The following is a 14456-nucleotide window of genomic DNA, read 5'->3' on the forward strand; positions in this document are numbered from 1 at the left end:
TGAAGTGAATCTCGGTTTCTGTATTGCCTTTTGTATGGCTTCGTTTGTTTAAGTACATTGTTGTGTGCCGAAATGAAAAAGTTGTCTACAATTGTTCAGCATTGCAATGTTCAACTTAGACCGGCTACTCACGTACCTACAGCAGGGGCAATTTTGGAATTTGGCTCCTTAATTGTGATGTGTATAGGCAAGCAGGCCCAATTTAGAGACCAACTTAAATTACTCCAACCGCCGACCAACCGAGATTGTACCAATATCGCCCCTGCGGCAGGTACGTGAGTAGCCGGTCTTATGTCTATGGGTGAAAATAAAAGAACTTACAGTCTTAAACCGACTACTCACCTATCTGAAGCAGGGGCAATATTGGAATTACACCCTTAATTGGCTCCTTAATTGTGATGTGTATCTGTATAGGCAAGCAGGGGCAATTTAGAGAACAGCTGATGAAATTGCTCCGAACGCCGTGCAACCGAGATTATTCCAATATTGTCCCTGCGGCTGGTAGATGAGTAGCCGGCTTACAAAACATTTGTCTTTATTTACCCTCATACAGGAAATATATATGATGATAACAGAGAAAGCTCATGATGGATAGCAGAATGTTGACGTTTCTAAAAGACAGATGTATTATTTCCCATCGATTAGTAATACTTACCTCTTTGTGCTTTTTATAGAATTGCTCCAGAAATGTTATGAAAAGCTAAATATCCAACTATTACATTGTTTATTTTAGCAATAAAAGGTAAATTTTGAATTCATATACCATATTTTATTGCAAACATTTATTCTAACGCTTGAATGCATCGTATGCATAATGCATCTGCCCCTTACCCCACTACGGGGACACGGGACTTCACTTCAATTAACATAGTACATATAGACTTACGTTCATTTTAATAATTAATGTAATTCATACACAATATTTTTAAGTTTTTTCGTGGGGATTGAACTCCCACCCCATCTGAAATCTTCAGTAACCATTCTACTATCTGGTTCTTTGAGTATTTTATCAATTTCCCGATATCCATGGATGTAACAAGTAATGATCGAAATGAAGTCTATAAAAGCAAAATTAATCTCTTGATTGAGCTGCCGGAATCATTGATTATGACGAAGACAAATATTGCTTCATTACCGAAGTGTTCATAATTAAAATCAAACTTAATGGCATTTTCATTTAATTAAAATTTCAATTGTATGACTGGGAACAAATTTGTCGGAAATTGACTGAACTAATTGGAATATTACTTGAAATTTACGATGATTTAATGATGACAGAGGAAGTTAAATTGTATGGTATTGTCAAGTGTTGTTCCGTTCATATTATATTATCTATGTGTGCAATATAGTTATTGGAGTTGATAGTGAAATTTGGAGGTACTTATCACTTTGAGATAAACAATGTTTTTGTTCAATATGCAGAGAAGAAGTTGAACTATGTAACAAATTCTTTCTGATCCTTACTCATTCGATAAATCAAAAGTTCTTTCTAGATGCTAAGCTAAATGTACAAATACTATTTGAAAAAACAGGGCAGGGCAAGACTTTATAAAATTACTCACTGTTTTATGAGAGGTGAAATTTGAATCACCATTTAACAAAACCGTGGCGGTGTTTTGACAAATTACAACCTTGAAGACCCCATGTGTCATGTTATCATGTTATAAGGCCTGAGGAGCTTTTATATTATGACGTGGGTTGGTGAATTAGGGATTTTTCCTCGTTTTAAAAATAAAGAAACGATAGAAAAAATTGTAATATTTACATATGACTCTTTATATGACGATTTACATGTAGATGTTTAGAAATGTGAGTGACTTTTTAAAGCTCAAATATTTCATTCAACAAGACTCTTTTAGAAGCGCTTTTCAACGTCATTTTGAGACTCAGTATTACATAGTAAGTTTGAAACTCAATTTCAATTGAGAGGAGCATCTAGTATTATAAATTAAAAAGAATTTGCCTTATTAATGTCAGGTTGGTATCAACATCTTTTCAATTTGGTTTTTATAACAGCATTAAAAGCACAACTTATTCACAGATGCACGTCTTACTTCAATACTCTTCAGTCCTTGAATTTTATTTTAACAGCAATCTATTTTGCAGATATTTCATTTTCAGACAGAGATAAATTAAATTAAAAGAACCATATAAATTATAACTATTTATTGCGTTTACATTTTAAATTACATTTCTTTATGCAAACTAATATGTATGTGGCTTTAACAAGGCGCAGGTGTTTTTCGATAAAAGTTATAAAATGTATCACACAGCTTCGCCTTAACACCTGAAAACCGATGCATACTCTTGTCTTACTGAATTTATTATTCAGATTACATTTGCATATTCACAAAGCGCTGATAAAAGCCTGTTTCGAGGAATTCCATTGAAACAATGATTTTGTTGTTCGAATTTTAGCCGAGATGATGTATTTGACGCTGATTGAAAGGGTTTTAGTAATTAAGGCGACGTTCAATTGGTTGATTATTTATTTTTGTATATTATGAAATACTCTCTTTATTTATAGATTTTTACATTTCTTGATCATAAGTGGGTCGATATTTGTCGAGAGTTGTAATTATTGATAAAAAAATACATTAGATACTTACAGTAGGTAAGTATCTACTAAATATGGGTTCAATAAATTATTGGCTAGATACTCATGAAATTATTGTTTTTTACCAATACTTGATACGTAAGTAAGTATACAGAGTTTAAATTAAATCTATCGGTTGAAAGTTGGTCAAAATCGAGTTAAGAGTCGATTACAAACATACAGGTGAAGCTAATAGCGTATTTAAAAGGATTCCCGTTTATAAAAGCCAAATAAACATTACCCAAACCTTACAATGTTAACATCAAACTTTTCACTAAACAACAAGTTATAGTTTGACACCATTTGCATATAACTCAAGATAAAGGGCGGTGTATAATGGACGTTGTGGAGCGGAAACTTCGAGCTTCATACTCTATTGTACTAAATAAAGCAAATTGTATTTTAAAAATCTACAATACCAGTAACAATGGAAATCACAATATATCTACAGTACCATATTATTTTATTTTTAAACTTAACAACAAAACTCATTTAGACCATTCTTCTACTAGTAGAAAACTTCACTAGGTACTATAATATTATCTGTGATTGTGGTGAGTGTCATACGTTATATCCATACTAATATTATAAATGGGAAAGTAACTCTGTCTGTCTGTCTGTTACTCAATCACGCCTTAACTACTGAACCAATTTGCATGAAATTTGGTATAGAGATATTTTGATACCCGAGAAAGGACATAGGATAGGTTATATCCCGGAAATCCCATGGGAACGGGAACTATGCGGGTTTTTCTTTGACTTCGCGGGCGATGCCGCGGGTGGAAAGCTAGTTTTATATAGATTTTGGTTATTATAATATTTTTTATGTAGAATTTCTAAATATGACTGAAACTGTATTGCACCCCGGCTAAAGCACATGCAATGTCTAAGTTCTAATTCAAGAATTCTATTAGAAAACTCGTCAATACATCTATCATAATTGGAATACTACTACTTATAATAGGTACTTTACAGAAGTCAGCTAAGTGTGAAACAACAAGAAGAACGTCAAACATTACTAATTTATAGGACATCACTATTCATTATCGAATTGGAGCAACACTAGTTCGTACGTGATAATGGTTCCGATAAGCTGAAAATAAATAAAAGCATATTGAGAAAAAGCCTGTAAGTGTAGGGCTGTGCTATTAGCAACAATAATAATAGCAATCAAATTATAATATTTTCTTTTCTTAGTGTACTCCAAAAGTCATTATCTAAGCCATCACTAATGAAGACTGATTAATTTTATTTTTTATTTAAAAGTTGCATTTTATTCAAAAAATTAAAGCCGTAAAAATAAATATATATGTTATATGTAGGTACCTACATAATATTATCCAGATATTAACGGATACTTACGCTTAAAATCATAGTTTTCGTCACGTAAAAGAAGCCCAGGCCACTGAGAGCTACCTTGAGATTTTTAACTTGATATATGAACCGTTCTATCTGCAAAAAAAATTAAACTAATAATCGAAATATTTAGTTATTTATAGTTTAAGTATAAATATATAAATATGTGAGTATCAATTTCCTTAATATTTGAATTTCTTTATAATCCATGGAAGTCGATTATCTTCTTATATATAAAAATGAATCGCAAAATGTGTTGGTAAGCGCATAACTCGAGAACGGCTGAACCGATTTCGATAATTCTTTTTTTATTATATTTCGAGGATGGTTTTTATGTAGAGAAAACGTAAATATGTACCACGGGCGAAGCCGGGGCGGACCGCTAGTTTTTTATATTTCTTACCTCAACATTATACCTAGCGCTAGGCACGTCGTACAGCATTAACAAAGGTGTCCTAGACTTGGAATGGACTCTAGCAGCCAATAATAGTGCAGAGAAAGTTCGCACGACAAGGAAAGAGAAAGAGTAAGTGAAGTATGCTGTGTGTACAACACTGGTTAAAGTCCTGAAATGGAGACTTATGAATTTATAATATTATATGAATTAATTAAAAAATCTTAAACAATATAAAAAAATATGTTCATTAAAACAATTTGAACATAATAACATTCTTATAATATGGCGAGTGTACTGACTGAGTAAACTGACTGAGTGAGATTTTTCAGATATCATTATATTTCTCATAACAAATTAACAGCATTCGGAATAAAGCAATAATGAATAACATTAAAAAAGGTTAATTCATATAACTAAAAATAAATCACCATGTGTTGGTAAAACTCGAGAAAGGCTGAACCAATTCGGCTATTTTAACATACAAACATACAACAAACATAACATTTTTGCTAAACCACAAGGTTCTTATGGAGAGAAAAAAAGTAAAGGAAGCAATAGTGCAGGAAAACGTCTATCGAGAAGGTGGTTTTAAATATTATAATTATAATGTTTTACTCACTTTCCTTGTTGTTCAGTTGGGCACGACAGAAAATGACCGGTTTGTGTTTTGCTAGAAATAGATAAATCAGTATATTCATATCTGACTGTGATTCTAGAAATGTTATTTAGGGTTACGGTTCCAAAGTTTAAATGAACAAAAATAATAAAAATTAACCACAATAACCGAAAAATAGTTACAGGTTGACCAAATTTTTAGGTTTTTCTTAAATGCTTAATATGCTTAATTTTCAAAATGCATGGGATAGATTTTTTTTCAGATTTTTCTCATGATGGTTACAATCAATCCTGTCGCCCCGTTTTGGCTTGACGTTGAGTTCTGGGACACCCTGTATAACGAAGTACATTAGGTGTACTTACATAGGGTGCTATGTAATATAAAAAATAATATCTTTATATTTTAAATTTTGAAAGAAAGAAAGAAAAAAAGCTTTATTGCCAACAAAAACTTAGACTATCTTAACTTAAAAAGTAAACAGATATTAGGCAATCGGAACAGACTCAGCCATGCTGTGGGCTAACACCCGAACAGCGCTGATTTTCAGTCTACCCGCGTATTTTCCGAGGTCCTACATTTATATAAATACTAATAATAAAATAACATCTACTGTTCCTATCAATAAAAATAAAAAATTATAAATACATCTACATAAATAGCTATTTTATATAAATTGTAGGTACTTACTTCAGATTATTAAAAAACTGAATACAAATCCAGTAAAGGTTACTTCCGAAAGACGTCAATATAAATATGCCAATATGATCATTTATTAATTTCACAAGACGCACTATCAGACAGTATTGTTTCCGAAATTCAACACAAGGAAAACTTTTCTGAAAAACAAAGTATTTTCATAAATAAGGGGAAATTTTGTGGAACTCCCACCATTACGTCGAAAAGGAAAACTTTTCTATTGATTCGTATACAATCTGTGATTCATTTGTTTTCTTTGAAATGAGGAAATAATGAATTGATGAATATCAATTGGGCTTGAAATATTCGCAATTCGGCCAACTTATGAGTTGATAAATTATTATATCAACTACAAATAACTAATATAAAAGTTTGTGAGCATGTTTTAGGAACGGTTATCATTGGTTAAAAGTTATTCGTCGGATATAACCATTTTAAAAGGTGTGCCCGATTTTTACTATTTTATTGTTGACATTTTTATATTATTAAGTTTTATCCAATAATTGAAAAATCCTCCTTAACCATAAATAATTATCTACTTTAAAGCATAAAGGGTCTAAAAGAAAACATATAACCATCATAAAATTTACCATTAAATTTCTTCCTATACAAATAAAAAAAAATGGATTCTAATTAGCAGAACACTCACATAACACCACAAATTTATTAAACACCAGTACCTCTTATTTACATACCTCGTTAATAGCCTTTTTAAGCGAATAGTTGTGGACCACAAAATGCTCAGTCAAGTAGATACTTATAACCATAATGAGTAAATCGGAGAAGCTCCACAGGAAAGTCGATTGTATGTTGAATACCTTTGGGATGGAGTCGTTTACATAAATGAAGTGTTTAAAGCATTTGCGTCGAAATTTGCGGATAAACTCTAGATTAGATTTAGATTACCTATAATACTTAACAATAAATTTCAAAATGTTTTACACAACTTTCTTTTCAAAATCAAATTCAAACATTTATTAATCTAATTGAAACGTTTTTGTATCCTCAAAATACAGAAAAATAATATGTGACGATATATTTTCTAAGCCAAAAAGGAAACTTTAAGAAAAGAGTCCACAAAAAATGTCCCAAAAGCATCCCGATTGCAAATAAGCAATGGTGATTACTAGGTGATAAAAATATCATCTAGATTGGCGATAAAAATAATTATCTATACATATTACCTATAGACACAGCAAGCAATTTTCCTTAATCGATTCTATCGAGAACATAGAGATCGAGAATGTAATCGGAGTAACTTTATAAAACTTTGATGAGAATTTGTAAGCTATAATTGAAGAATTTATTTGAATTTGATTTTCTTATCATTAAGATATTAATGAGCAGAGTTCTAGAATTGATATTTGTTAGGAAATTTCAAGTACCTAAGTTGACGTGATTTCTGTAAACGCAGACAACAAACTTATGTTATTATTTTGTTTCTGGTGCAAATAAAGTATTTATTCATTCATTCATTCAATCATTCAAATTTATTTTCTTGTCTGTTTCACTATATGCAGAAGATAACGGAGAAAAGTAAATATAACAAAGGAAATATGCATGTATGATGCAAGTTCAGTATAAGAAAATATGAAATAAAGTCTCAGCAGTGTACTAAATATAAAATAACTTAAATCTCAACATATTATTACTATGAGTAAGATATATTACCTGAATATTTTCAAGAAGCTCCTAAAATCCAATATACCATTTAAACGAGTTAGTACGAATACATACCTCAACCAAGATGCCTTTCCACAAACTGTAGGATGTATAGTCAAATATCCAGGGCATGTTGTGTTGGAAGAATGTTTCTAATATATTGTTCGGGTTGCAGTTACTTGCTACTGTTAAACAGTATAAAATTGACAGCACGTGTTCCACTAAAATTAGAGCAATTATTTGATTTATGTATTTAAGATCTATAAGTATTTTTAATTAAGTTTATTCTGCTGACCGATTTACCTGCATCGAGAACAAAGGGATACTGTTTTTACCAAGAGATCTATAAATTTTTGTATCAAGAAATCGATCAAGGGGCTTTCTATTACCTTAAAATAAGTCTTAATGCTAATCAAACATTTTGCGTTTTGGGAGTAAGTGTAAGTACCTGAATCCTTAGTTTTTTCTATTCTATATTTCAGATAATGGGAATAATTTCTTTTACAAATTTAATGAATACAATTCAATTAACATAAAATCTCCTTCAATTAAAATAAACTTCACTACAGACTACAGTAACAGTCTTACCCAAAGCAGCGAACAGCATAAACACCATAACAATATTAGACAAGGAAGCAACATGGGGCGTCAGTAAGGGCAACTTTGTTTCTATCAACTCGACTTGTCGGACCAACTTGGGCCACGAGCGACTCATGTTGGCCAGCACTAATGATGAGACCAAACTCGCTGAGTAGAATAGAGCATTGGCTTAAAGGCAATAAGGAATTAATTGAAATAAAAATCCGTTAAAATGTCTTTATTTTCAAAACGTGAAATGCATGCTATGCGTAAAATGCAACATAATGCAGAAGCAAGGCATTTCAGTCTATTAGTGTGATTTCATCATCAATTCTGTTCTTGCATGGGAAAAATGTGAAGGGGTTGTGGTTATTTTGCGTTTATAAATTTTGAAGCTTTTTGAGCTTTTCTGTGAGGTGTTTCCAATTGTAAAGTGCTTTTGGGTCAACAATAGCACAAACTATTAGCCTACATTATATTTAATCCATACTAATATTATAAATGCGAAAGTAACTCTGTCTGTCGGTCTGTTACTCAATCACGCCTAAACTACTGAACCAATTTTAATGAAATTTGGTATGGAGATATTTTGATACCCGAGAAAGGACATAGGCTACTTTTTATCCCGGGAAAATGACGCAATCCCGGAAATCCCACGGGAACGGGAACTATGCGGGTTTTTCTTTGACTGCGCGGGCGAAGCCGCGGGCGGAAACCTAGTATAACATATTATTTTGCATGCCAATTAATAGTTTCCAGTTCCGGACTACAGAGATATAGATTTTACAATTTTATTAAGTATAAATAAACTATCGAATTAGGTATTTCTTAAAAATAAATGGGAGTGATAAATACTAATAGTAGCCAGTGAAATTCCATTATGTACAAGCCAATGAAAGCTCGTGCTGAACATAAGAAGTTGTCCAAACAGACTGATGAAATATATTATTGTATACGGAGTCCGAAGAGTGAACCTGTAAAAAATATTAATAATCTTTTTAATAATTCAATGTACAGGTACAATAATTTTTTACAACAATAATTTAACAATAAGAATAAGAGTTACAATAATTTTATCAATATTTCCTTGAGTCGATAGTATGGTGATATTAGTCATTTATCTTTCTAAAATTGGATAATCTTAACATAAAAATACATTGATATTTTTCAACGGTAAGACACATTAAATAAATAAATAATATGGGTGATATTGATCAGGTGACGCGTCTGCTCAATTGCCTCCTCTTCCATAAAAAATAAAAACAATGTTAACACTTGGTAGGTAGGCCAAATTGTATACAATATGAAGTAATCTCTTGAGATAGATCCATTTCATTTCCATTTTGAAGGTTGTTCTTCTTTCACGTAAGTGTTGTAATTAGCTGTCTTTCGAGCTAAAGCTCATCGGTAAACCAAACTGACATTTTGATTTAATTAAGCATCCATAGGCATTCAACTAACAACTTTATTATGTAACTAATGTGTTCACTTCCAAGTTCTAATAGAAAACTGATCAATTAGATAAGAATAATCATGCACTACGTACCTTAAATATTTGCTGACTGGAAAATTAAGACCTATAATGGGTAAGAGACACATAATCCGACCAATGAAGAAAGTACTACGCATCGTTGAGTGTAAGCCTAGTAAGTTTCTCATCTTGATTAATTAATTTTTTTTTTGAAAATATATTGTTCTTTCGTTAATGAGAGTAAGATACTTATATTGTTATTAAGCTATTGCATAGCTTTTATCTCAGACTTTGAGCGAGGCCACCGAATGTAAAAATTCCGTAACGAAAAAACCTAACACCCCCGACTCCAACCGGCACAGCAATGCGATGCTATGCAATAGCTTTACCGCGGCAGTCCTAGAGTGCCACGCGTATTTAAAGAATAAATAAAGCTCACTGTAATTATAATTTTTTATAATAACAAATCTCGCAAGCCGAAAAAGTACTTCTCTGCATATATTGGCTATTTCAATCACAATTATTGAAACCAATTTTTGACAATTTTTTCTGAAATGGTCATTGGTTTAAAGCAATATTTTTAACAACAGAGAAACTTTTAAGGACAAGAATCTATCGTGGTTTCTTCACGACTGTACGATACATATAAATGCGGAAGTTGCATGAAATAACAGCAACTGACATATTTGTGTCTATGGTCACTGCTTTGATTTCAGCTTTGAAATGTTTAGGCAAATCTTCATGCAATGTTTACGTATGTTAACGTGGTGCAGTTGTTTTGATTTCTTGTTTCAATATCCAATATGTTCACCGAAGTATAAGTAATGTATTATATTTGTAAGTTTTTATCCAGACAAAGCATATTTTTAAAGGACCATATAAAATAATTTATAAGTAAAGAAAAGGAAATCCTTGGGTAATTCATGAAGTAATAAAATTTAACGACACAAATAAAAAATTTCCTGACTGTCATGAACTAAATTCTATTTCATTAAATTTCACAAGTTTAAACCCATATTTTGAACATTATTTAAAAGTGACATAAAAAATGTACTTAATATTTTATTCTTACTATAAAAGTGGTAAAATTAAACGATAAAAAAGAGTAATCATAATAATTTTAATGCAGGTTATGTTTGCTATTAAAACAGTTCAATAAAGTTTATTTATAATTGAAATTTTCATTAAAGCACTTTGAATTAAACATTAATAATTTAATCCAAAACTCTCAATATAACATACGGCAATAACTTTTCGTTTAATAAATGCTCTCTTAGTTTATTGGCATATAATATTGTTTGTTTTTTATGCATCTGCTTGAATGAACCATGTGCAAAACTGAAATAAAATCAAATGTATCATATTATTATGAAATTCAGCTATTCTTAAAAGGAGGAGGTTATTGAGTCGACTGTCGATTGAATGTTTTTGGTTTGCCATCTCAGAAGTTTCGACTAGGTAATTCGATTTGGATCTTTCTTCTATAGAAAGCTGTTGATTTACTGTTGGTCCAATTAAAATATTGTCTATTTGAACACTTGAGCTTCTTTAAAGTTACAAATGTTTTCATATCACACCTTAGATTAATAGGTTTATTCTATTTAAGTTTAATAATAGGTTTTTTTTCACCAAACTACAACATAACTACTAAAAATCCAATACCACATTACATCGGTTCTCTACTATTTCCTTAAGTAACAAAATTTCACGTGTATTACGATGTATGGTTGTAAACTTTACCCAAATTATCCCTGCAAATCGCTCGCCTCGCATGGCACAGATTCACAAAGAACTGGTATCCTTTCTTGTATCTGCTGTAGATCATGCACACTGGTTCCTTGTCGTTGCTTGGTAGATCTCGGCATAGGTTGTCACATTGGCCGCTAGGTGTTGTGTGGCCGTGGCGCACAGCTGGCTTGGGTTTGGTGTGGGCTGCACCTGGTTATGGAATAGAGAGATGTTTATTTAATTAATATTGTATTAAGTGGTTAATCAGATTTTGTAAGTTTTTGAGGAAGGTCTAAGGTGTCTTTGAAGTATTAATCCATCAGTCCTCGGAATCACAGACACAATAGAAAATCTATTGTGTCGCGCCCCGATCGGGCCTTACGGTGGTCAATGGGTTAAAGAACATCGTGACAGAAAACAGGATGGTGGTGAATTAGAGAATATCTTTATGTGCCTTAGAATCTATTGTGATCATTAGATAAATGCAAACATTGTTTTAACAACAATACGACTTTGTAAATCGCACAAAATGTAATCGATAAACATTTTGTTAAAAATGTTTGACAGGTTTTATATTCAGTATAATTATTATTATTGTTCACGCGTAGTTTGTTCGGTTTCTCTATTAACGAAATTTCTTAAGGAATACTAAAAAGTGTTTCTATATTTTAATTCACATTCAATACAATTTATTTAAAAATATTACCAACAATGTGTAGAGTAAGGTTAAGCACATAAAAAATATTTGCTATTCGATTTTTACACATTTTATAGCGTTGAATGAAATACGCAATCTTAACAAAACATATAACAATGAGAATTTGTTCGCTTATTGTGAAGTCTAGAGAAAGTTAGCAAGGTCATTCTTTTACAATAAAGAATAAATACAATGGATTTTTAAATACTGATATTATGTACTTGCCGAGTCCTATGCACAGGATAGAGAGTATTTAATATTGCTTTTCTGTAAAAAAAACAGGGAGTCAAAAATTAAGTTATATCTTTTTATTTTTAACGTAAACATAACTTATAAGTTATTCACTCATTAGTCATTACTGAACCGGATTATAAAGTTGACGCAAATTTTATCTGCATCCGATTTGTTATTTAAAAAATAAAAAGTGAAACATTTACAAGCATTCTCAAAAACTTCACGTTCATAAATAGTAAGAAGGAGGATGATAGACGTAGAAAATTTCAAACTTTTAAATTGTCTTTATCACGAACCAACTGTGCCCCTCGGTTTTACCCGCATTACTATAGGTCTAAGTATGATAATATTATTTATACCTTTACTCAATAAATGGGCTATCTTAACACTTTAAGAATTTTTGAATCAGACCCGTAGTTCCTAAGATTATGACGTTCAACCAAACAAACTCTTTAGCTTTATAATATTAGTACCTATAGATGGGCATGCATTGATATTTCAAAATACTCCTTCGCAACGTATATCTATCAGTACTACTATACGTAGTATATTATTATTAGTCTGTGGTACTACCAACAGTGTAAAATTCTGATGGCTATTTCACAGCATTGCGGCTTGCAACCTAATACGCTATATTGTGATGAATGGTCGCTTAGTGATTTTTCAACTGAATAGTGCCTTTAAAATAGCGGAAATAGTTGAGTGGACAAAAGTGGTTAGAGTAAAAGAATGTCAGCCTGGTTCAGACAAGGTCTAATGTATTGAACAAGGGATATACAGAGACATATAAGTATAGACTAGCCGCTTTCCCTGTCTTCGTCCGGCCGGGGTATTTAAAGTTGTCTATTAAACGCAAAATATATAATTTCTTCGGTATTTTGTTCAGAATTATCTATATAAATAATTATTTATTTATACATATTCTTAGGTACGATGTTTAGGTTTGTTTTTTAATTATGTTCAAATTTTAATTATCTTAAAATGCCAGAAGAGTATCAAAGACTTTCCACTTGGATAGGAAATTTTTCGGTATGTTTCGTATGAGGTTAGGAGAATATTTTATAATTTATTGTACGGGGGTACGTTTTAAATATTACATAAATAGAAATGACTTTAAACTCATCATAAAACAACACCCGCAACAAAACAAATTTATATTAAAAATACCCGCATTTTTCTCGTACAATTAAGGTACAATTCATCGCGTGTTCGCGTAGAAAAATATAAATTTTCCCGCCAACACGTATTTATTCTAATCTCGTTAGTAAGATGTATAGGCGTTATCCAACAAGATATCAAATATTAGTTTATGGTTGTTGTGGTATATAAATTGTCTTATTGAATTATGTTTTGCTTTTTACAGAAAATCCACTTATTCTGATATATTCAAATTTCGTCTTGGCTGCACGTGATATTTTAGAAAATGTATTTTTACATTTATTATTTTTTACATTTCATCTCGTTCCTAATTATGATTTTTTGCGTTTAAATATAATAACACTGTTCTAATTAATTAATGAATTTAATTTCAATTATACGTTTACTTGTAACATTATACCATGATTATATTGGCTTTGTACCATTAGTTACACATTGCATACAATTTTATTTCATGAATTATTATTACGAAGTAAAAAAGTATATAAAAACGCAAAATTTCTTGTATAAATTATTCCATGGAATAATACAACGTGAAAACATCCAAGTTTGCAGCTCACTGATTTTTTATTGACTGTCAAAACAAGGAAATACTTCAGTTTATTTTACCTCTTTTAGAAGCAACGTGCCAAAACTGAATTGGACAATTTTGTTTTAACCTTGAATGTAGCGAGAATTTTTATAGCATATTGTTATGATATTTTCTACTTCATTTTATAGGTAATGGAGTTGGTGGAATGTGATTTGGAAAATGTACAAAAATTAGCACTTTGTTTCAAAGCATTTAGTCAAGTGAAACCTATTTCTTACAGGAATATCAACGAATGATGATATCTTTCACATCATCTATTAAAAGCGATTTAAAATTAATTATTTCTTATTAATTTAAATTGCATGCGTGTTAAATCTGTAAAATACTTACCTACTTAGTTACTAACAATCCATACAAGTTAAGCTGATTTTCAACCAAAAATGATACGATATATTTAACATATTCAAAAGTATATTCAGAAATGAACACCTGCCCGAACATCCTGCCTCATGAATGCATTTCCACTACTTACAAACAATCTGAATATCCTAACTTCGTCAAGTTTACCTCACACGAGACTCAAAACAGCTGCAAGATCATAGGATTGTCGAGATTAGGGACATAACAGATCCATCCGGTAAAAGTCGAGTTTTATCGTACAATGTAGGTGTTATTGTTAGCCTAAAAGGTAATTTATTGACTGTTACTTCGTAGGTACTTTTTATCTAGGTATG

The 14456-nt window shown here is 31.2% G+C and overlaps 2 protein-coding genes across 2 annotated transcripts; both read right to left on the reverse strand.

Annotated features, from left to right (window-relative positions):
* Window positions 1-3632: 3632 nt before the first annotated feature.
* LOC149909928 (gustatory receptor for sugar taste 64f-like) lies at window positions 3633-9561 on the reverse strand. The gene is made up of 10 exons (XM_090120150.1): window positions 9449-9561; window positions 8758-8876; window positions 7912-8091; window positions 7399-7544; window positions 6357-6479; window positions 5653-5801; window positions 4969-5019; window positions 4356-4518; window positions 3959-4048; window positions 3633-3689 (listed from the first exon to the last, which is right to left on the reverse strand). The coding sequence occupies exons 1-10, from the start codon at window positions 9559-9561 to the stop codon at window positions 3633-3635; spliced, it is 1191 nt and encodes a 396-aa protein (XP_089976276.1).
* A 1085-nt stretch (window positions 9562-10646) lies between these two features.
* Window positions 10647-11868, reverse strand: LOC149909929 (uncharacterized). Its single transcript, XM_090120052.1, has 3 exons — window positions 11808-11868; window positions 11114-11311; window positions 10647-10711 (listed from the first exon to the last, which is right to left on the reverse strand). Exons 1-3 carry the CDS (start codon window positions 11866-11868, stop codon window positions 10647-10649), a joined length of 324 nt encoding a protein of 107 aa, XP_089976178.1.
* Window positions 11869-14456: the final 2588 nt, after the last annotated feature.

The sequence above is a fragment of the Colias eurytheme genome, chromosome 3 (assembly GCF_061535395.1).
Source record: "Colias eurytheme isolate Ceu_HAF_F1 chromosome 3, ilColEury1 Martin Lab GWU primary, whole genome shotgun sequence".
Taxonomy (NCBI): Eukaryota; Metazoa; Arthropoda; class Insecta; order Lepidoptera; family Pieridae; genus Colias; species Colias eurytheme.